Source organism: Nyctereutes procyonoides, unplaced genomic scaffold (assembly GCF_905146905.1).
Source record: "Nyctereutes procyonoides isolate TBG_1078 unplaced genomic scaffold, NYPRO_anot_genome, whole genome shotgun sequence".
NCBI lineage: Eukaryota > Metazoa > Chordata > Mammalia > Carnivora > Canidae > Nyctereutes > Nyctereutes procyonoides.
In genome coordinates this window covers 25277250-25299689 of record NW_026575134.1, presented here as the reverse complement: position 1 = coordinate 25299689, position 22440 = coordinate 25277250, and the positions used below count along the sequence as shown (strand labels likewise).

At 64.5% G+C, this 22440-nt stretch overlaps 2 protein-coding genes and 1 long non-coding RNA gene across 7 annotated transcripts in view; 2 read left to right on the top strand and 1 right to left on the bottom strand.

Moving 5' to 3' along the window:
• The window catches only part of RNH1 (ribonuclease/angiogenin inhibitor 1), a 9907-nt gene extending 7620 nt beyond the window's left edge, over positions 1-2287 (top strand). For all 4 annotated transcript variants that reach the window (XM_055300855.1, XM_055300853.1, XM_055300852.1 and 1 more), the window contains 6 exons: positions 165-335; positions 502-672; positions 767-937; positions 1012-1182; positions 1686-1856; positions 2091-2287. In XM_055300855.1, the coding sequence (XP_055156830.1) occupies positions 165-335; positions 502-672; positions 767-937; positions 1012-1182; positions 1686-1856; positions 2091-2178 (943 nt within the window). In that variant the 3' untranslated portion in view covers positions 2179-2287. The remainder of the gene's footprint in view (positions 1-164; positions 336-501; positions 673-766; positions 938-1011; positions 1183-1685; positions 1857-2090) is intronic.
• PTDSS2 (phosphatidylserine synthase 2) lies at positions 2253-22440 on the bottom strand. 2 transcript variants are annotated; one of them, XM_055300856.1, is made up of 12 exons: positions 22235-22440; positions 15380-15481; positions 9079-9161; positions 6256-6323; positions 4854-4988; positions 4532-4582; positions 4253-4366; positions 4045-4163; positions 3669-3783; positions 3451-3596; positions 3167-3352; positions 2253-3061 (listed from the first exon to the last, which is right to left on the bottom strand). In XM_055300856.1, exons 1-12 carry the CDS (start codon positions 22402-22404, stop codon positions 2902-2904), a joined length of 1449 nt encoding a protein of 482 aa, XP_055156831.1. In that variant the 5' UTR covers positions 22405-22440; the 3' UTR covers positions 2253-2901. The 2 variants fall into 2 exon arrangements, with proteins under 2 accessions (XP_055156831.1, XP_055156832.1); XM_055300857.1 differs by lacking the exon at positions 22235-22440 and adding an exon at positions 18388-21957.
• LOC129494130 (uncharacterized) lies at positions 6330-6873 on the top strand. Its single transcript, XR_008661301.1, has 2 exons — positions 6330-6452; positions 6703-6873. It is a non-coding gene; the product is annotated as an uncharacterized LOC129494130 (long non-coding RNA).

Genomic DNA, 22440 nt, shown 5'->3' with positions numbered 1-22440 from the left:
CTCCAGGAGGCTCAAGGAAGTGGCCCTTAGCCATGGCTGTGCCGTCCCCGCCGAGCAGCCCTCCGGTCTCAGGGCCCCCTCAGGGCCCCCTCATGGCCCGAGGCAGGAGAGGAGACCCGGACAGTGCCCGGCGGCTGGAGTTCCTGACACCTGCCCGTCCCCAGGCTGGAGTATTGCAACCTGACGGCCGCCAGCTGCGAGTCCCTGGCCTCGGCGCTCAGGAACAAGCAGCACTTCAAGGAGCTGGTGGTGAGCAACAACGAGATCGGTGAGGCTGGCGTGCGGGTGCTGTGCCGGGGCCTGGTGGAGTCAGCCTGTCAGCTGGAGACGCTCAAGTAAGCCAGGGTGGGGCTGCAGGGGGGCTCCGGGGGGGGCTGTGGATGGATGGGTGTGGGGAGGGGGCTGCAGGGGGGCTGCGGGGGCTGCGGATGGATGGGGTGGGGAGGGGGCTGCGGGGGGGCTGCAGGGCCCCCCGCCCAGCCGGCCCTCCCATGCCCCCAGGCTGGAGAACTGTGGCCTGACGCCGGCCAGCTGCGAGGACCTGCGCGCTGTGGTGGCCTCCAAGACCTCGCTGCGGGAGCTGGACCTGGGGGACAACAAGCTGGGTGACCAGGGCATTGCGGTGCTGTGCCCCAGCCTGCTGCACCCCAGCTGCCAGATCAGGGTCCTGTGGTGAGTCGGCTCCGCCCTGTGCCCGCCGCCTGCCTGCCCTGTGCTGAGGGCCGTGGCCTGGGCAGTGTCAGGAGGTGACTGTCCCGCCCCGCAGGCTCTGGGAGTGTGACGTCACTGCCACCGGCTGCAGGGACCTGTGCCACGTGGTCAGCGCCAAGGAGAGCCTGGAGGAGCTGAGCCTGGCGTGCAATGCGCTGGGGGACGAGGGTGCGCGGCTGCTGTGCGAGAGCCTGCTGGAGCCCGGCAGCCGGCTGCAGTCCCTGTGGTGAGCGCCGTGGGGGGGAAGGAGGGGGCTGTGCTCCATCCACAGGGCCCCGACCGCGTGTCTGTGTGTCTCAGGGTGAAGTCCTGCAACTTCACGGCCGCGTGCTGCCACCACTTCGGCACGATGCTGACCCAGAACAAGTGCCTGGTGGAGCTGCAGCTGAGCAACAACAAGCTGGGGGACTCCGGCGTCCGGGAGCTGTGCCAGATGCTGGGCCAGTCGGGGACCGCGCTGCAGGTGCTCTGGTGAGCCACCTCCCCGTGCGCGTGCTGGTGCGCGGGGCCCCGGGCCCTCTGCCCCGCTCTTGCGGGTCCGTCCCGCACGTCCCGCGCCTGCGGGGTCCCGGCTCCTTCGCTGGGCTGGCCGCTGGCTCGTGCCCAGTGTGGGGGCCTCTGCGGCTCTCCTGACCTCGTTTCCTCCGTGGCGCCCGCGGGGTCCGAGCTGGGCCACCCGCGCCGTGTTTTCTCTGTTTTCTGCATGGAGTTCCGCTTCTCACGGGGGCTCGGGGCTGCCCGGCCGTGCGGGGTGGGAGGGGCCCGGCCTGCCCTTCTCCGGGTGTCCCGGCCGTGTGGCCGCCGCACCTGCAGGGGGAGCTGCGTGCACCTCTGGCCTTGGGCGGGGCCGCCTGCCGGGGCTCGCTGGGAGCAGCCGTGACCCTGGGGCTCAGCGCGCCCGGGGCCCAGCGGACCTCGTGGTGCGGGGCCGCCCCACGTCCTGTGGCCTGACCTGTGCCCCGCTCTCCGCCCAGCCTGGGGGACTGCGACGTGGCCAACGATGGCTGCGCCAGCCTGGCCTCGCTCCTGCTGGCCAACCGCAGCCTGCGGGAGCTGGACCTCAGCAACAACCGCATGAACGACCAGGGCATCCGGCGGCTCATGGAGAGTGTGGAGCAGCCGGGCTGCGCGCTGGAGCAGCTGGTGTGAGTGCGGGCGGGGCCTCGGGGGCGGGGCCGGAGCAGCTGGTGAGTGCGGGCGGGGCTGCGGGGGGCGGGGCCTCGGGGGGCGGGGCTGCGGCGGGAGCAGCTGGTGTGAGTGCGGGCGGGGCTGCGGGGGGCGGGGCCGGAGCAGCCGGTGTGAGTGCGGGCGGGCGGCGGGGGAGGAGGGGGTGGCGCTCCCCCACCCGGCCCTGACCCTGCGGCCTGCTGCCTGCGCAGCCTCTACGACATCTACTGGTCCCAGGACATCGAGGATAGTCTGCGGGCCCTGGAGGAACGGAAGCCCAGCCTGAAGATCATCTCCTGAGCAGCCCCCCCACCCGCCCCCCACGTCCTAGCTTGGAGTACACAGAAATGCTCTAATCAACTCAGTTCTGCAACAAAGTTTTAGACACTTTATTAAAGCACTTTTTTTGGCAGAAGGGGTGCCTGTCCTTTCTGTGGGGGGCACACTGGGCGTGGCATCACACGTGTTCACAGGTGTGTGCATGCGCACGCGCCCAGGACCGCCGCCGCCCCCAGCGGGCACAGCTCCCGGCCCCACCCCCTGCACACGGCCGCCCCTCCCCCAGGAGCCAGTGCGGACCGCGCCCCGCTGCTTCACTTGTTCGGTTTGCTCGTGAAGACGACCCTCCACCCCGCCGCCGGAGAGCCCGGCCCTGCTGCCCGCCCACCGCTCTGCGCCTCTGCTCCTCGAGGGGCGTCGGGGCCCGCGTGCTCAGACCTCCCCGTCCAAAGCCGCTCGGGTGTTCCTGGATGAGCGGGGGCAGCGGGCTGCGGGGCAGTTAGGGCCTCCCAGTGGCCGCAGGCCCGGGGAGCAGGGACAGGCGCTGATGCCTGGGCTGGGCCGCAGGGGCAGAGGGGAGTGGCTGCCCAGGGTCAGCCCGGGGGGGGGGGGGGGGGGGGGGCCCGCAGCCACACACGGTCCACGCCCGTGCACACACCACACACGCGCACAAGCCCGAGCCGCAGGGCCCCGCTGTGCGCAGGGGACGGGGCAGGGCCCCTCGGGAGCCGGTCCTGAAGTGCGTCAGCTTGGGGCCGGCGCCCCCTCCGCCTCGGCCTCCGCGGGCCCTGGGGGGTCTCCTGGCTCAGGCAGGTGCCCGTCTGCGGTGCTGACAGCTCTGCCCGGGTCGCCCCTGCTCTGTTGCTTCTGCCGCCGGGTCTCCTTGTACCTCAGGGTGATGTCCCTAGGGTCCGAGGGAACCACATCACCGGCCCACCATTGCAGGGACGCGCCTGTCACCAGGACGGGCCAACGGCCCATGCGGCTCCCCTGAGCGCCCCACACTCACCGCAGGAAGAAGCGCCAGATGGTCCAGGTGAGCACGAGCACGGAGCCAAGCGTCCAGCACTGGGAGATGTAGAAGGGCAGGGACAGCGTGAGCGTGTGTGGGTCATACTTCACCACGATGAGCAGCTCCGTGGCCGTGATGGCTGCCACCAGCCAGGCCTGCTGGCCCAGCTTCTTGTGGAGCTTCCTGCGGGGAGGGCACCGGCTGAGGGCGCCGCGGCCGGGCCCCGGGGTCGGCAGCACCACGCGTGCCCAGGCCCGCCCCGCCCACCCCGGGGCCCTCACGGGTCATCCATGAAGTCGTAGATCTCCCGCATGGCCACACCACCCACGTTGACGAAGAAGACCAGCCGCAGCAGGACCAGGTAGTGCTCCGGGGGCAGCCACAACACGAACTTCAGGTAGAACGTGTTCAGCTCTGCCAACAGAAACTGGGGCCAGAGAAGGGTGGGCGGGGGCCTGGGCTGCCCGGTGGGTGCACCCACGGGACCTGCCAGCCTTACCACCAGGATGATGCCGCACACGGCCAGCCAGCGGCGCAGGCTGGAGGCAGGCTTCCACTCGAAGCGGACCCAGCTGTAGGGCGTGAACTGGAAGGCGATCCTCTTCATCTTGCCTCTGGGGGCACAGCAGGCTGTCACCCGGGGGAGCACCTGCCCCACCCGTGGCCGTGCCAGCCGCTCGTGCCCCGTGCCCCCCCAGTGCCCTCTAAGCGCTGCCCGTACCCCTGAGGGGGGCGGCCCGGGGAGAGGGGAGCCGGAGAAGGGCCTGGGGGCTCCCGGGGCCCAGGGGCAATCCTGGTCCACAGCCCCTCCCAGAAGGTGCCCCAGCGCCACTTCAGGCCCCCGGGGACCCCCCAGCAGGAGGCTGGGGACGCACTTGTAGGTAGGGATGTTCCACAGGCCCTGCCACTTGTATGTCTTCATCGACAGCCACTCGAGGGTTTTCATGCCGCAGTAGATGCCCAGCCCGTTGCAGACGAGCACATCCATGATCCACTGGGGGCAGAGGCCGGAGGTGAGCAGCGGTCCTGCCCCGCGGACGGCCTCTGCGCCCCGCGACCCCCAGGGTGGCTGCTGGCACCTACGTGATCCCACCAGCACTCGCTGAAGTTGGGCAGCTGGTGCTCTAGGCTGTACTCCAGGAACTCAAACATCACGCTCACGATCGTGCACATCCACCAGTCCCGGATCATCAGGGTCTGGGGCCGGGCACCACATCAGGCCCTGCAGGGCGACCCCGAGGCCTCACCCACCACACCCACACCCACACCCTGAGCGGCAGCAGGAGGCCAGGTCGGGCTCAGAGCGCAGGGCAGAGCCCGGAACCACCGTGTCCTTCAGACAGCCAGGCCAGGCCGCCTTACCTTCAGGTACCAGCCGAGGAAGTGCGCGGGCACAAAGCCGTCCAGCTTGTCCTGTGGGCGAGACACCTGCCTCATGCCCAGCCCACAGCCAGCGGCCCCTCGCTCCCTGCGGGCACCACGGGCCCCGCTCCCGCCCGCGCCCAGGGCTGCTGGGACTGCCCCCCCCCGGAGCAGCGCTGGCCGGCCCTGGGGGACAGAGCAGTGGGCGCCTGTAGCCAGGCCTGACCCCAGGGGGAGCGGGTACCCATCAGGGGGCCCCTGTGCAGACGGGGGCTCCAGAACAGGGCCGGCCAGCAGCGGGGAGCCCCGGAGCCCACCCTACCCAGACATTGTGGAAGGGGTCGCTCTCGTTGTGTGCGTCGTAGATGAGGCAGTTTCCCCCGTAGTCCCTCTCGGGCAGCGGCACGCCTAGCTTGGGGTCCACGTACTTCAGGAACTGGCGGCCATCCTGCACGGTCTGTGAAGCCAGCAGTGAGCGGGACCGGCAGACGGATGTGGGGGCCCCAGGCCGGGGGGCTTGCCGTTGGCCCTCCCCACATCCCCTCACGGGAGCACGGCTTCAGGACGCCCCCCAGACACAGGCGCCAACACTGCCCGCCAGCAGGCCGGGCTCCCTCCCACCCCCGCGGCCCGTCCAGCCACCAGCCTCGTCCCCTCGTTACTGCCCCGAGTACCAGCCGAGGGACGAAGTGGGGACGAGAGTGAGGGGGTGACCGGTGTCTAGGGCCGCCGGGTAGAGCATGCACACACCTGCATGTCACGTGACCCAGGCCACCTGTGCTACGCAGACGCATGGCCCTGTCCTGCAAGTGGACCTGGAGCCCAGCTGGGGTCTATGGAAGTGACACTTGGACGGACGGTGACATCACACAAAGTCACCCCGTGAGCTTGGGGACCATGGGACCTGAGGGTGGACGTGCTGTGTCCCTGCGTCAGCTCAGCAGCAGCCTGGAGTCACGGGCTCCACCCACAAGGTGACAGGTGTGCACACGGCGAGGCGCCGCTGAAGGCTGAGCAGCGACCCCTTCCACAATGTCTGAAGGCTGAAAAGTGCATAGCGCGAGGGCCCACCAGGGCGGGCAGTCCAGAGACGCAAACAAGCAGGACAAGTGGCGCACGGCCCGACGGCCCCAGGAAAGATCCTGACGGGCCAGGTGTGGCGGGAGCAGTCTGGCCGTGCCTTACACAGGCAGCACAGGCGACATGGCAGGCCCACACCCCCGATGCCCCCGGGGGGACACGGGCGCACGGCTCGGACGCCTTCAGGGGCCCAGGGGGAGGAGGACGGGCAGTGGGCGGCCCTGCAGGGTCACACGTGGTGTTGCCGTGCACAGAATTCCCCGCGTGAGCATGGACGTGAGGGCCAGCACCGCAGCCGGGCGGCTGAGAGCAAGCTGCTACTGCGGACCCCGCATGCCAGCAGCACGTCCACCGCACGAAGTAAACGGACGATGACACAATAGGCACAGGTGCCAGCACCCCTGTGCCCGGAGGGTCGAGTGGCCGGGCCACCTTCAGTGCCGAGTGCGGGGTGCTGGGTGCCGTGCGGCAGCAGGTGAGCTGGCCCCCAGGCCCGGGCCCTGGCAGCGTCCCCGCTCCCCGTGCAGGCTGACCAGGCAGGCCCCTCCTCCCCTGCTGGGTCCTCCCCCCTGTGCCCACCTCCCCGGGATCCCCCTCGCTTCCCCCCAAAGCTCCTGGGGCCGCACCGCCACCTGCTAGCTCACCTGGAAGAGGATGAAGATGAGGAACAGCTCGTAGACGACGCTGACGCACAGCCAGAACCGCCAGTATGCTACAAAGACAGCACGGGCGTCAGGAGGGCCCTGTGCCCCCTCCCACCCTCACCTGGTGTCAGCGCGGTCGTCTGGGCGTGACCCCTGACCTCTGTCGCTCAGCAAGTCTGCAGGAACCTTGTGTCCAGGTAAGGAAACCCAAGGCCAGAACGGGTTTCCCTGTGAATGGGCAGGAAATCCCCTTCCTCCTCCCTCGCGTCACCCCCCCCAACACCGTGAGGAACACACGGCACGTGTGGGGACTTGACCACCTGGATGGCGGGGTGCACCGACCTGGGCGCCACGACCTGCTTAGGGACCTCTGCGCCAACGCCCCCGCAGCCGACCCCGTGCACGTCCCTTCTCTTGACCCACACACTCAGGGCAGTTATGTCTCAGGGAAGCTGAGAACACACATCCCTCGGACCCTGTGATTTGCCAGGACCCGACCTCCGCCCGCTTCTCCCCAGGAGCGAGCAGCCAATGGGAGGGGGAGCCTGTGAGCCTAGAGCACAGGTGCTTTCTCCTCCCAAATCCTGACACTCCGGAGGAATAAAGGCCTCGAACTGCCCTTCCCCTGGCTCGTGACTGTTGAAGAAAACCAGCAGCCTGCTCAGTCCCCTCGAGGGAACAAGGTGGTGCTGGTGAACAAGGTGGTGCTGGCGGAGGAGAAAGAGACCGCGCCCAGCCTGGGAAACCAGGGCCGCAGGGGGGTGGGGTGGGGGTGGGGGGTCCATACACGCTCACAGGGGCTCCAAGCCCACCGGGGAACCAGGCCCATGCAGGCGGGGGGCGTGAAGGTGGACGGCTCTCAGGTTCTCCTGGGACAGGGACGGAGAGCACCCGACACAGCAGCCCCGGCGTCCTGGACTCCAGGAGAGGCCTGCATGCTCGCCCTGGCAGGGGTGCGGGCTGGAGCTAAGCGGGCCGTGGTGAAGCCACGCGGGGCCGCCCCCACCCCAGGGCGCACCCCAGCACATGCGACAGCACCTTCCTGTCCCCTCCCTGACCGCTGCCCCTGCTCAGTCTCCCACCTGCGGAGCCCCCAGGACCCAGACCCGCCACCCCCAAGCCACAGCAGGTGCTCCTCCGACGTTCCCACCTGACCCCGCACCAGCGGCAGCCCTGGCACCGCCCCGTGTGCCAGCCTGGGGGCCCTGCCGGCAGTAAACATCCTGAAGGGCGCCTCTTCAACGGGCTAGTTTCCCAGCAAAGTCCATCGCAAACAGCGACCCCCGGCCCCGAGCACCACCCCCTGGCCCCGAAGGCCCTTCCCGCTGCTGCCCATGGCAAGCCGCAGGGCGCTGAGCAGTCGGAGGCCTCCTGCCAGCCAAGGCAAGCAGGTGCTGCAGGACAGGCCCCACGGCCGCCCCGGCACAGCCCCATGGGGCACCGCGACCGCCAGGCCCCGCAGCTGCCCTGCCGTCCCCCCCGGGCGGGGTCTGGGCCCCCAAGGCACTGCGGGGACTGCCCACTCTTCCCCCTCAACCCAACAGGCATGCGCCGGGCCTCACGTCTGCCGTTTCTGTGGCCTGTACCCCGTGCCCTCTCTTGTCTGCAGCCCGCAGCGAGTCCAGGCCCCCGAGGCCCTGACCGCCATCACCAGCAGGCCCCGATGGGGGCAGCATGCTGGCGATCGGGCCATGCAGGCCCCACCGGCCCAGCCCGGGGCAGACGCACACACCGCGTGCAGAGTCCCCATGTCCCTGGACGGCCGGACAGGCCGCCGGTAAACACCTGGTTGTCAATGAGACACTAGGAAGACGTCTGTGTGAACCCGGAGCCAGGACGCAGCTTCAGGACATAAAGCCCCGCACGGGAGGCCCCGTGAAGAAACACGGAGACTTCGGAGACTTCGGTGGTTACTTGTCATGAACGGGTTTTGTTTCTGTTACGAGGTATCTCTCTTATTTGTCAGATGTTCTCAAGGAACATGCGCCCATCCACACAGAAAAAGACACCTGTTACTAAAGCTCCAAGACCTCGGGAAAACTGACCATGTCCCCCCAGGGGCAGCTCCCCAACGAGGCCGGAGCCCCAGACACCCTGAGGCTGAGGGAGGACCAGGGACAGGACGAGGCAGGGGGCAGGACAGAGGACGGATGGGGGGGCAGGACAGGGGGATAGGATGGGGGGCAGGGATGGGACGAGGGACAGGACAGGACAGGGGATGGGACAAAAGGAGACGGGACAAGGTGATAGGATGAGGGACAGGACCAGGGACGGGACAGAGGGATAGGATGGGGGGGTGTGGGAATGGGATGGGACAGGAGGACAGAGGACGAGACAGGAGGACAGGATGGGGGGCAGGGATGGGACAGGGGGATGGGATGAGGGACAGGGCCGGGGACAGGACAGGGGGATGGGACAGGGGACAAGACAGGAGCTGCCCGAGCGACGCTCTACAGTGAGGCCCCAGGGCTGCTGGAACTCCCCAATGTGGGGGTTGGGGACCAGAGACAGGAGGACTCATTGCAGGTGGCACGCGGCGAGCACCTCGATGGCGGGCAGCCGGGTACCTCGCTGTGTAGAGCGAACCCCCAGGATGGAGCGGGAGGAGGGGGAGCAGGAGGGCCCGGGTCAGGGCGAGGAGCAGAGGGATGGGGCGGTCCCGAGACAGGAGGGACTTCCAGGATCCTCCCCTCACCCTCCTCGACTGACAGGGGCCCGGCCGGCGGGGCTGGGGGACAGGACACGCACCCGGCAGCGCAACGTGGGGCGAGCACTCAGGACAGAACTGGCAGGTGGACGCACACGGACAGAGAGGCGAGTTACCTGGATGTGGTCTGGAAAACGGCCCGTCTTTAGCTTGTGTGACTCCAAAACATAAGAAAACCAAAATACTGGCCACAATACCTCTGCAAATAAAGAACAGACAGCCCCTCAGTGCGCGCCTCCAGGTGGGAGGGGCCCGGGGGGGTGCGGCCTGGGGAGGAGGCAGGCCCCCGGGGGACACAGCCCTACGTGGGGCTCGGGGTCGGGCTCCCCTCGAGCGTCCCAAGTGCGCAGCCGGGGTCTCCTAGGGGCGGGGCCACACGGCCTCCTGCTCCTCAGGCGATGCCACCCCCCGCTGCACCCCGCTGCCCCCGCACTGCCCCGACCCCACCCGCCCCGCAGGCCCGGCCTCCCCACCGGCCAGCACGGGCAAGAGTGCGTGCTGCTGGTTCCCGGGGGCCCAGAGGTGCCAGCCCAGGCTCTCCACCCGACACCTCACCCCGCTGCCCGCTAGTGCCCTTGGGCGTTGGGGGCGGCTGCAGAGGGGGGCGGGGGGGCTGCCCGGCCCCTGTAGGACATGAGCCTCCGCGTGGTCTGAACCAGCTCATGGCAGCCCTGCTCCCCGCTGATGCAGGAGGCCCAGAGGGACAGCCAGACGCTGGCCCCCGTGCTCAGCAGGCCGGGACCCACGCCCCAGCACAGGAGCCGCACGGAGGGCCCCTGGGGTACCCACCCCCCAAGGACACACCCTGGTCGGTGTGGGCTGGGGGAGGAAGTGCACACAGCTGCCTGGAGCAGCACAGGGACCCCCCCTTGGCCGCCACCCCGGGTGACACCCTCCACCCCGAGAGACGCCCCTCCTGGTGCTACCACGACACAGCTCTGGAGCCATGGGTGAGCTGCAGGGGGGTCACCACGCAGACAGAACAAGGGAGGCAAGGCCTCTGGGCCCCCGGGGTGCCAGGCCACCTCCCGCCTCCCCGGGTCAGCTTCACGGCGCCCACTTGGGCTCTGCAGCTCATGGCAGCTCAGCAGGCCTTGCCAGGCAGGCAGACACCGGAACCCCACCCCAACCCAGGCCCCAGGCTTGGCCGTGGCCACAGGTCTCCAGTCTGTGCTGGTACATCACCCACGTGCCCAGCTCCCCACTGTTCATGTGAAGCCCCCTTCTGCCCCAGAACAGCCTGTAGCCCAGGACCCCCCCAGGACACCGCCCAGGACAGCCTGTAGCCCAGGACCCCCCCGGGACAGCCTGCAGCCCAGGACCCCCCAGGACACTGCCCAGGACAGCCTGCAGCCCAGGACCTCCCAGGACACCACCCAGGACAGCCTGCAGCCCAGAACCCCCCCAGGACAGCCTGCAGCCCCGTCTCTATTGCTCACTGTCCTGTTTTCAGCTGTGCCCGGTGTCAGAGCTTTGACACGACCCTATCCTCCAGGCCTCAGTATTTTCTGAGCGCTTCCTTCCGGGCACTGGAGATCCCCAGACCCAGCCTGGGAATCCGCCTTCCTTCCAGGAGCCCTGGTTCCTCCACTGGAGGACGGTCTCCTCGCCACAGGGGCGTCGGAGCTTCTGGGCCCCTCGGCTGACAGAGCCGTGCGGCCTCACTGCGCCTCCAGGTGAGCCTGCGATGCTCCCCGAGTGGCCGTCGTCCACGTGAGGCCAGCGTCCCCAGCTCCCACCCTCATCCCGTGGACACCCTCCCCCTAGGGACACACCCGGTTCCCGCCTCCGCCGGCCACTGAGCAGCTCCCTCCGACCTGGGCTGTGTGGGCAGCGGCGGCAGAGCCATGGACGGGACACCCCGCGGGAAGCCCCCGCGTCCAGCAGAGCCCAGGGTGGGGGGCCGCGGCCCCAACAGGAGCCACTCACTCTGTCCCTGGTGCACATTAGGTCTCCCGGGGCTTGCCGTCGTCTGCGCGCTGCCAAGTCCACCAGGACGGCGCCAGGCAGGGCGGCGTTAGCCCCCACCCCTGCTCAGCCACTCGCCCCAGCACCACGCCTCCCACCACCTTCGCCAGCACGGGCCCTTCCACACGGCCCTTCCACATTCTAAGCTGCTCCTCAGTGTCAGCCTTGTCTTCGTCATGTGGCAACACCCACCCCACCCACCGTTAACCAGTCAGCGCGGAACCAGACGCCAGCACAAGGCAGGTAACCCCACGGACCCCCTCCGTTCCCTTCTCTGCTCCTGATGTCCATAGGGCCACGGTCCTGTGGTCACCAACTGTCTTTCCCCGCAGCTCGCAGAGTGCCTCCGTTGCGGGGGGGGGGGGGGGCGCGGGACACCATCCAGCCACGAGTCACCGGAAGCCAACTGCATCTCTGCACCTGCTCACAGACTTTTATCATTTAACGGCTCGTAGCCCAGTTCCCTCCGCTGGTTAACCACAGCGTCTGGATGTACCTGGTTTGTTGGTCCATCTGCCCGCTCAAGGTGGAGCTGCTCCACGTCCGGACTATTACGGATACAGCGGCTCCGACATCCATGTGCAGAGGTTTGTGTAGACTGGAGTCTTCCCTTCCCTGGGATGGACCCCTTGGAGCCTGATTACTGGATCACGTGGTAGGAATCAGTCTAGTTCCGCCACAGACCCTGGAATTCCGGTGTCCTACCCAAGAGGTACCCTTGGGCGCCTGGGGGCTCAGGTCATGGTCCCAGGGTCCTGGGATCGAGTCCCACGTGGCCCCTGCTCCGCGTGGAGCCTGTGTCTCCCCCCTCCCCCACCCATACGTGCACTCTCACTCAAAAAAATAAAATCTTAAAAATAAGTAGTCGCCACCAAATCCAAGGTCACCAGCTTCTCTACTGTTTCTGCCAGAAGTCTTAGTTTCTTATCTTACGTTTAGGTCTGTAACCTATCGTCAGTGACTGTGAAAAGTGCACAGTCCGGGCTTCCTTGCTGTGGGTGTAAACGTCCAGCTGCTCCAGCTCCGTGTGCGGGAAAGACTCGCGGCCCCGAACTGCCTCCGCTTCTCTGCCCGCAGGTGCCCTAGTCTGCTGCACTGGCCGCCGTGCTGACCCACTGGCCTCATCCCTGCCGCCTGTCAGCGGGGCCAGGTCATCCCTGCAGCCCTGCTCTCCCCCGTGTTCCCAGAACATGTTCACGGTTTACGCACACTTGCTTATCTTTGTACCCGAACGTACACAGCACACGTGTGCGTACACATCCCAGGTGTGCCCTGTGGGACGGTGGGTCAGTAAAGCGCGGCCCACCCCACAGAACACTCGCCAGCAACGGAGCGGCGTGCTGGTCGGTGACTCTGCGTACGTGAGCCCTCCAGCACACGAGGACTCCGGGCCGCACCTGCACACATGCAGTCTGTGACACTCGCTGAGCTGTAGACTCTAATCGGACACGTGTTGTATGAGATCCCTGGTCGATCAAGTTAACCTCAGAAGAAAAAACCTACTCCCCCAAAATAAGACAATTTCCCAGATCCATGAAAAGAACGACCTAGAAGCCGAAATCGAGAGCTTAAGGAAAACAAACCAATTTCCTACATCTTAAACAATGCAGACGTTATTTTTTTCTTTCTAACAATAGGCCTAATTTTTAGAAGCACTTTGTTTCAAGGACACGCCAGCCTGCGGCATCAAAGCTCTGACAGGGGAAGGGGCCGGGCTGGGGCCCTGGGGCCAGAGCCGCCCTGGAGGCAGCAGCAGAGCCACAGACAGCGTGAGGACTGGGGGGGGGGGGGGGAGCATCACAGGTCCCAGGCTCACCCAGGAGGGACAGGGACCGGCCACGGAAGTTCCAGTGTCCTCGGCGCACACAACCTCAGAGCAGGAGTCTAGGGGCCTCCAAGCCCCAATCCCCCGAGTCCCCCCGCAGGGAGCTTGCTCCAGGGTGGCTGCGGTGAGCACCGGTGAACAGGTGGGACAGGCCCACGGGGTCGACCGCTGCTACCTCAGTGCTCGGGCTGCAGGGCCCCGACAGGCTCTAGTGGGAACCGCTGCCCCACCCCAGGAGGGCACTGCTCGGATGCCCCACGTGGGCCCATGGGGGCTGGGTTCCTGCTCTGTGACGACTCTGGCCTGGAACTGCCCGTCGTTGGTCTAACTTCACAGCCCCGGGGACACCTCTTCAGTGTGACAAGTCCCGCTTCCTGCTGCCCCCTGCCCACCCGTGCCCAGCGGGTACTCATGGGCAAACCCACAGAGAAGGCCACGTTCTACTAGCAAATAACCACTAAGCGAACTCAGGCTCCCACCACAGCCTCCCTGTCTGCTGCATCCTCAGGCTCAGAGTCCCTGGTGCAGAGCCCAGCGCAGCGAGAGCAGCCTCGGGCCACAGGGGGGCCAAGCTTCCTCCTCTACCTCTGGACTCTGACCCATGCACGGTGCACCAAGCGGCTCCCCCTGTGCCAGGGGGGCACCGAGCAACGGGCAGTGCAGAGATGCATTAGACCTGGAGCCTGACACCCAGGGCTCAGAAAAAAAGAGGAAGGCACAGCAAAACCACCTGGCAGACAGGTGGCAGAAGAGGGAGGAAAACCTGCAGAGCCTGCAACCAGGAGCCAGGGCGCCTCCCAGCTGGGGACAAGGCGTGGGCCCTGACAGAGCTGCAGCCTCAGGACCAGATGGGGGCTGTGAGGTGCCGCACACACGGGCTGCCAGGGAGCCCCAGCACCCAGCCCCCACACGGGCTGCCAGGGAGCCCCAGCACCCACCCACATGCTGGTGCTCACGGCACCCTCCCAGGCCGATGCTGACACCCCCACTTTACGAGTCCCGGCCCCAATGACCAAGTCTGACCCGTGGTCTTCTGGCGCTGCACTCTGCCCATCCCGGCCCTGGCACCCCGTCCCACCGGAGCCAGTGGGTCAGAGGAGCAACCGGGGCTTCAGAGGCCTGAGGAGCCCCCCCCCCGCGCAGAGACCTCACAGCACTCAGCTCTACAGCCAGCGCATTGCCCCGCACACGCTTGAGGGTGGCCTCAGAATCTGTGGGATTCTGGCAAAGAAGCACCCACCAGCTAGTCCATTCTGCAGAGAATCCTGAAAGGGAGTCCGTCCACTTCCTGACCTGCAGGATGACAGGCTTTCCACAAGAAAGCTTGTTTACAATTTTCAGAAAGCATTATTATCAACAAAGCTCAAGAACGGTGCTGGCCGATGGGAGGCTCGTCTCTGACCACCACCAAAGCCTGTACGCCCCAGACGCCACTCACAGGCTCTGTGATCGTGATTTATAAGACATATAAACTTGGGGGGACACAAACCAGGGGCCGCCAGACGCCTTGGGCCCATTGCACCCCATCAGAAAGGGGCCAGGATGATGCTTTGCCCGTTGACATATTGTGATACTGTGACTTATAAGACATATACTTATCTTCATCCCATTTTTGGCACAGAACCCCTAAAGCCTTGGGAATTTCTCAAGTGATCAAGGGGTTTTTGTTATGTTAATGAGGCGGCTTCCCTGACTGCCAGGAGAGCCAAGCACCAGGCAGAGGGCTGGTTCTCTCCCAGCCCGGATCCTGGGGATGGCCCCTGGGAATGGCCGCAGGGCTCAAGGCTGAGTTCAGTCCCTAAAGGCCGACGACTGAGTCAGTGCTGGCTGAGTGACGAAGCCTCCGTGGAACCCTAAGGGCGAGGTTCTGAACCTCTGGCTTGGGGACCACAGGCCGACATGGGGACAGTGCTGTGCCTGGAATGGCCGTGGATGTCTCCCCACCCCTGGCCCTGGCGTCTCTTCCATCTGGCTGCTCCCGACCTGCGTCCTTTCATGAGCCACTGGGGATGTGGGAAGGAGAACGTCTCCCGACTCCGTGGACCGCTCTCACGAATCAGTACAACCAAGAGGTCACAGAGGGCTCCAGTGGGCCCCACGTGGTCAGAGCACAGGTGCGGCCCCGGCTGGTGGCTGGGCCCTGGAGTGGTGACGAGGGTCCAGGGACAGTCTGATAAAAATGAACCCTGGCCCGTGCAACCTGCTGTGCCCTGGGGCAGAAGGTGTCAGGACGGAGCTAACTCTAAGTGGTGCCAGGGCCCTGCTGGTGGGGTGTGTGGGGAAACCATCCCTCCCATCAGAACTGGTGAGCAGAACCCCTTTCTGGGCTCCATCTCTGGTGGTACCGCAGCACATTCTGTGCAAACCCCACACGGGCTGCAGGTCCCATGAGAGATGGGCCCCTCGAGGGTCCTGGGGCAGGTGTAGGGGGGCTAGAAACCTCAACAGCTCCAAGAGGCAGCTGCGAGAGATGCCTCAGGCACGTGCAACGGGGAGACTGGGAAGCCAGCCAGCCTCTGAGTGACGAGTCTGGGCCCCCAAGCCACTGGCCAGCCTGGGGAGAGCAAGGACCCACACCCCAGTGGGCCAGGTGCCTGTACCCCCCCCACCGGAGGCCTGGTTACCTCTTGGTGTTATAAGCTGTGTCCCGGGGCGTCTCCTCCAGCAGAGTCACGTAGCCAAGCACACAGGTGAGGATGAAGAGCACAGTCAGGGTGTGGGCTCGCCTGAAATCCAAACACACAGAGAACGTGTCAGCGCACAAAGCAGGATGACACCTGTGCCCTGCAGCGGGGGCAGAGCTCAGCCTTCAGTCACTGGTGGGGTGGCTCCTAGCTGGGTCTGCCTTTGCTGCGTCAGCCCATCAGTCAAGAGCGCCAAGCTGCCGGGAGAGCTGACGGCATCCTGGGACGTGCCCGGCTCTGCGCGGGGCAGGAGGGAACGTCTGCTGCTGGTGTCCGCAGCACGTGGCCATCGCGGAGAGAAAGGAGGCGCAGGTAAACGTGGTGGTTTTCACTGAGCAGATAGGAGCAGCCTCAGGATTTGTGAAGCGCCACATCTAAGAGGCTCAAAACAACACCCCAAGACCCGAAGAGGTGAGAGAAAGGGTCACCAGGACCCAAAATGAGGAGGCACGGCCCCTAGCAGTGCTGTTTACTCGGGAGACCTGGGCCTTGGCTCTCTGGCAGCCAGCGGGCACCTGCCCTGGACGCGGCCGCCGCCACTCAGGTACGCCGCCGCCTGCCTGTGCACTGCCCCACGTCACACACCACCTGGACCCTCTGCACCCTAACAGCTGCTTACAGCGGGAGTCGTGGACCCAGACCCCACGCGAGCAGAGCATGTCCCTGGAGGGGACGCAGCCCCCCCCCGAGCCTCAGGGTCCTGATCTCTAAGTGAGAATGCTTCCAACCTTGGGCGATTCCGTGTCCAGCAAACACGCCCTCCAGGAGCGAACCGAACACCATCTGGGCATGAACAAGGGGAAGGAGAGCAGCAGGCCCGCTCTAAGAGGACCACTCCCCAAGTCCTCGGACAGAAACCAGGCCGCCGGGAACCAAGAAACGGCAATAGAAGCAGCACTCACTAGTGACACGCACAGTCCTCACCGGGCGCTCCAGGCGCCTAACTACCGGAGGCGGCCACCGCAGCACGTGCTCCGAGATGCTCTGAGGAGAGGCCGAAAGGGTCAGCGCGGACCCGGTGTGGCCGAGCTGGGGGCTGAGACAGCGAAGGCTGGGGAGGACTCACCGCCTTCCAGGGCGACAGCAGAGACGTAACCTGATCCATCGCTTGCTCGGAGGTAGAGCACGCAACCAACCCCGGCGGCGTGAGAGGGGAATGGAAACAGGGAGAGGGACAGAATGGCAGACGTGAACATGTCAGTAACTGGGCATGAGCCACCTATGTGGACAGCTAGACAATGGAGGCTGGTACACACGCAGCGCTGCACAGCCGTCGGGGAGCTCGGGGGGCTCGGGTACGCAGGCAAAGCCGGTCCCCAGCACTCGGGGCCACCTGGCCCTGTTTCCATGGCACCGTCCAAGGGCCACATGGTGGCCGAGATCAGGCGCTCCATGCTCTGCCTGTGACGACCGCTGCACTGATGCTCACGGAACGGAGGATTCTACAAAGTCAGATTTACTGTAGGTACTTTACGGAGGAAAATAAGTAAAGATCTCTCAATTGTTACGGATCAACCATTCCTGGCACAAGGCGAGGGTCCAGGCAAGCATGCAGGAGCTCCCTGTGCGGTGAGCAGGCGCGTGAGGCAACGTGCCCGGCCACGCACGTCTGGGAAGGCACCACCCGGAGACCGGCACCAAGCAGGAACCTCTGGGGCCCCCATTCCCATCCCCAGCAGTTCGGAAGAACCACAGACTTCTCTGCAGGGCGCACACTCCTCAGTGGGCCTCCGCAGAGGGGAAGCGCGGAGGGCTGCGGACCGTGTCCCCCACGGGGCTTCCCCCCCACAGGGCTCTAAGGAGGCTCAGGTCCCAGGGGCTCTGGGCGGGCAAAGCGCCCCCAGCAGGCTGACCGCCGGACGCAGGTGCACAGAAGCACCTGTGCAGGCATCCGCTCAGGGAAGAGATGGGGCCGTGGCCACAGAGGGCTCCCGGCAGGGGAGGGGTCTATGAGGGAACAGGGGCTCCTTCGCCCCAGCCTCGGGAGAACCGACAGAAAGATAGCGAACAGCCCACAAACCGGCATCAGACTCACAAAAGGAAAAGAGAGAAGGTGACGAGTTCCGGAAGAGGCCGCAGGGCCAAGGGAACACCTCACCGCCACCGTGTGGCCCAGGACCCGCCTACGCTGCCTCAGGGTCACCAGCTCGCCAAGGGGCTGTGCACGACAGCTAATGGAGGTTGCTGCCCCTCCCCCCCCCAGGGTCCTCACTCTGGGGCACAGAGCCATCAAGAAGATGTGAAAGGCTTTTGTCCTGGATCTTTTTTTTTTTTTTTTTTTTTTTTTTTAAAAAGCAGGCTCCATGTGGAGCCCAACCCAGGGCCTGAACTCAGGACCCTGAGATTAAGATGCTTGATTGAGCCACCCAGGTGCCCCTGCCCTGTCCTGGGACTTAAAACCTGACCTCAACCCTCTGGTTTCTTTCACATTACTTCCCACCAACACACTAAGCTTCCTGTCGTTTCTTTGGGCTAAAACATATTCCCTGAGGAGCGCAGGGCAGCTCTGGTCATATATGGTTTCCATCCTCCCCAAAACAAGGATTCCCTGAAAAAGAAAAACTATTTGTCCGTTGGGATCAACGTTCTCACTGTCATTCAGGAAGAATTGGTGCTAAGTAGGGCTTCCTCTGCTCTGTCCGAAGAGGGAAGGAGACAGTCAAGGACCCATAGGAGAGGACAGGGTACCACAGTCTCGCAGCAGAACAGACTTCAGAACTGCTAAAATCACGAGCTAATACAAAATAAAATATTTATATTAAATTATGATGAAATCCACTTTTAAAACACTCCCCATTTCTGCACAACAAAATGCAAAGACAACCTACCGAAAGGGAGAAAATATTTGCAAATCCTATGTCTGATAAGGAGCTCATATCCAAAATCCGTGACAGACTCACACCACTCACAGCAAAACCCCAAACCTGACCACAAAATGGGTGGAAGACCTGAACAGACGCTTTTCCAAAGAGGACACCCAGGTGGCAAACGGACACAGGAAAAGATGCTCCACCTCACTCGGCACTGGCATCGGGGAAATACACATCAAAGCTACGGTGGGACACCACCTCGCACCATCAGGAAGCAACACGTGGTGGGGAGGACGCGGAGAAAGGGGAGCCCCCCACGCTGCGGGCGGGAACGCAGGCTGGCGCAGCCACCGTGGAAACGTGCAGAGGGTCCTCAAGAGGGTAACAGGATCGCCGCAGGATCCAGTGATTCCACTGCAGGGTACTGGAAGGAAGCAAACCACCACGTTGTCCGTTACTGCAGCGTCACGAGCAGGAACCCAGCAGGGAAGCACCCCAACGGGCCGTCACGTGCGTATTTATACAATGGAATATTACTTCGCCACAAATAGGAGAGAAACCTTGACGTCTGCAACACAGGTGGAAGCTGAGGGCATCGTGCTGAGACAAGTCACACATGGAATGACAAACACCTGGTCATCTCTCTTACAGGTGGAACCTAAACACAAGACCAAACTCCTAGAGGAGCCCGAGCGGCTCAGCTGGCTGGGCGTCGAATCTTGATTTTGGCTCAGGTCACAATGTCAGGGTCGTGGGATTGAGCCTCGCGTCGTGTCGGGCTCCATGCAGAGCATGGGGCCTGCCTGATTCTCTCCCCCTGCCTCCCCCACCCCAGCTCGCACACGCACTCTCTCAAAACAACACAGAGAAACCAAACTCAGAGAGAACAGACTAATGGTTGCAGGTGGGAAAATAATGAGATTGCCTTCTTGATTAAAAAAAAGAAATTCCCTCTGCTGAATCACTTTATAAATTTCCTGTGCTGACCAACAGTGATGTTTAACAGGTGGTTCATCTGTGGTTCTGAGCACTTTGAACATATTCAGCATTACAGCACTTTGGTGAGGAAACATCACCCAGTTGTTTAAGGGCAGGAGAAAGCCGCAGACTCCCGGCCATCACGGTGTTCGCGTGGTCAGGGCTCGACCCCGACAGAGCACTTTCAACAGGCAGCTTGTGGCAATAAGGAGAAGTCCCAGGACAGCATCCAGGGGAGACAGAGCTCCATTAATTCTGATTTTCAGACCATCGCTCAATCCATGGCCTGTGCTCCGCTTCCATTTCTCACTGTAAAGTCTACGTTTCCTGTGTTGACATTTTTCCTTGGAGAAAGACAAGGGACATCGTCGGAAAAGTGCAGATTTTATTACCAACTTTGCCTCTCAGTACACTTGAGGTCTTGAGCCACTTCCTCTTTCAGGTTTAATTTCCCCATCTTCAAACTGAGAATCGAAATACTGACTTGCAAATAACCGTAGAAAATAAAAGTATTACCTAGCAAGTTTGGCCAAAACAAAACCAACTCCCGTATCTTACACGCAGCACCATCTCCACATGCGTGGAGGTACAGACCCAACGCTCCACAGGCAGACCTCCCCGTCCCTCCCAGACGCCTCCTTGCTCCACCCCTGACACCCGAGGAAGACAAGAGCATCCTTTGGTTTAGTGGCTAATAGATAACTCAGGGGAGATTTGGGTCCAGTGATCCAGGCCCAGGACTGGAGCGGCCGTAAATCCTGTGACTCTCCAGTCACTCGGCGAGGGCGTGAGGACAGGACACCTGGCTCCCGGCCACTCTCAGTGGAAACACCCAAATGTCAGTCCCTCTCTAAAGACGACCACACTCATTATGCCAAGCAGGCAGAAAGGCAGGCCCGCCAAACCAATTAGAGGAAACACGAAGGTGTGGCTGGCACACAGAGCACAAGGAAGCCTCCGCCAGGAAGGGCCAGGGCCAGAGGGCCTGCCCCAGGCATGCAAGAGATGCCCGTGGTCATGCCACTGATCCTCCGGCCTGCTGACCGACAGGACCAGATAGGTATCCGCTGTGGAGGTGAGCTTTCCAGATGTGGGCAAAGCTGGCAAAGCCCTGGCCCATGATGACTGAGAAAAGCATTTTCAAGAATCTGGGGCTCTCGCGGCTGCGCTGACACACTGCGCACAGCACAGTCTCGAGGGTCACTGAGGTGCTGGCTCAAGGCCTGGGGTCACCAGGTGTGCTCCCCTGAAGTGTCACAACCATCCCTCGCCTCTTGCCTTGAGAGCTGGTCAGGAAGCGTGCTATCCCATGGCAATTCACCCAATGTCCATCTCCGGACGGCAACGTTCGGTAGCACCTCTTCAGGACATCAGGTCCCCTAGTGTCTCCCAGATGATCTTTAGAAAACGAGAGTCAAGACAACTGTGTGCCATTCCTGAGTCTGGTGCTATGTGGCCCCAGATGTTCCACCCTGGAGACCGGCACAACCAGTAGATGGGGTGGTGTTCTTGCCACTGGCAAACCTAGTAGTGCTCACGCCCCCTCTTGGGAGGGCAGCCCGGCCTCCAGTTCCAAGGTGCAGGCAAACCCTGACCCTACTTATTATATACCTTGTGGCCAACAAGTGGTAACAGACACTCCGAGTCCTCCTACGTGGCCCAGCACAACCCCCAGCATGGGCACCTTTTAGGAAACTGAGTAGTCTTGGGACATAAAATCATTTCGATAAACACACGCTTTTAGTCCTCATGAGGATTTTTTGTTTCATTATTAAAATCCTCTAAAACATAAAATAAAGGCCTTTAGAACACCAACAAAGTCAGTGAGAGGAGCTTTGGGAGCTGGCAAGTGGCTAAGCTCCGCAGGTAAGAATAAGTAACTCTCACCAGTCAGGCATCTGGTTACCTGCCTTGGGGAAACGTGAAGCTCCGTCTGGGGAAGGCCTGGGATGCAGCAGGGCCTAGAGCACACACTGCAGCAACACCCAGCCCAAGGGCGCAGCACAGCTCACCGCCGCGGGGGCAGGCAAGAGCCACGCACGGGGAGGCCCACCAGGCAGGTACCACCTGCCTGCCCGTCGCACCACCTCCTGGTCCCACCAGCCCTCCTCGTAGGTGAGCTCAGCTACAGCAGGCCTCTGCGTGTCCAACTCCCCGGTGACCAAGCAGCCTCGTGGGCAGGGCCCCTGGCTTCTAAAGAAACGAGGGGGCGCCTTTCCCTGCACTGGGTGATATGTGTGCTCCGCGCCCCTCCGCGCCGCTCCAGCCAGGGCACTTCGGGCCTCCTGAAGCTCCAGTCTTCTGCCAGGATCTAAGCTTGCTTGCTCAGCTCCCTGCTGCAATCCGGTGGCGGGCACCCAGCTGGGGAAACAGCAGCAAGCCGGGCGCGGTCCAGGAGGGCCTCCCTTCTGCGGTCGGCGGGGCCTGCGGCGGCGGAGGCCTGACCCTGTCCCGTCCACAACTCGGCGGCCGCCGGACACCTTGGGTTCCCGAGGCAGAGCAGGGAGGGCAGCGGCTGCGGGCACCCCCGGGGAAGACACCTATGTCACCCATGTCGTCCAGGTGCAGGATGCACCCCCGCCCACGCCGGCCTCCTGTGGTCTTCGCCCGAGGCTCGCGGCCCCTCATCAGGCCTCCGTGACCACCCCATGGCGGGGTGTTCCGCCGGCTGCGCAGGACCCGCTTGTGCGGCCAAGGAAAGCCCGGCCCGACCCTCGAAGAGCGGGCTTCCCAGCACGTGGGCCGCTCTCCGACGGGGCGGGAGCTGGGCCGCCCCAAGGTCACGGGCGCTCTGCGCATGCGCCCCGCCCGCCCCGCGCGTGGCCGGCGCGCCCACTCCCCCTGCGCCCGGGGTCGCGCCCTCCGCGCCCGCACTGGGCTCCGAGCAGCACCGGGAACGCGCGGCCGGGGGGGGGGGGGGGCGCGGAGGGGGAAGGCGGGGGGCGGGGCCTCGGGGTCGGGCGGGGTCGCGGCGCCCCCCAGCCCTCGCGCCCCCGGCCGCCCTCACCAGAAGAAGGTGTTGGTGCCGTCGTCGTACACCTCGGACTCGGTGCTGCGGCGGCCGCCCCCCCGCTCCGCGCCCGCGCCGTCCGGCGGCTCCTCCAGCGAGGCCTTGCCCGCCGGCACCGGCGACCCCGGCCGCGGCCCCCCGGCGCCTCTGCGCTCGCCCCTCCGCATGGCGCCCGCCCAGCCGCTCCGCCCCGCGCCTTGACC

Bases quoted from the DNA above. Each gene is read 5' to 3' on its own strand.
- PTDSS2 (XM_055300856.1), bottom strand. From the start codon at position 22,404: ATGCGGAGGGGCGAGCGCAGAGGCGCCGGGGGGCCGCGGCCGGGGTCG. The intron at 15,482-22,234 runs GTGAGGGCGGCC...TTTGGATTTCAG, and splicing joins GGCACCAACACCTTCTTCTG to GCGAGCCCACACCCTGACTG. The intron at 6,324-9,078 runs GTAACTCGCCTC...CTGTCTTTGTAG, and splicing joins GTTTTCCAGACCACATCCAG to CATACTGGCGGTTCTGGCTG.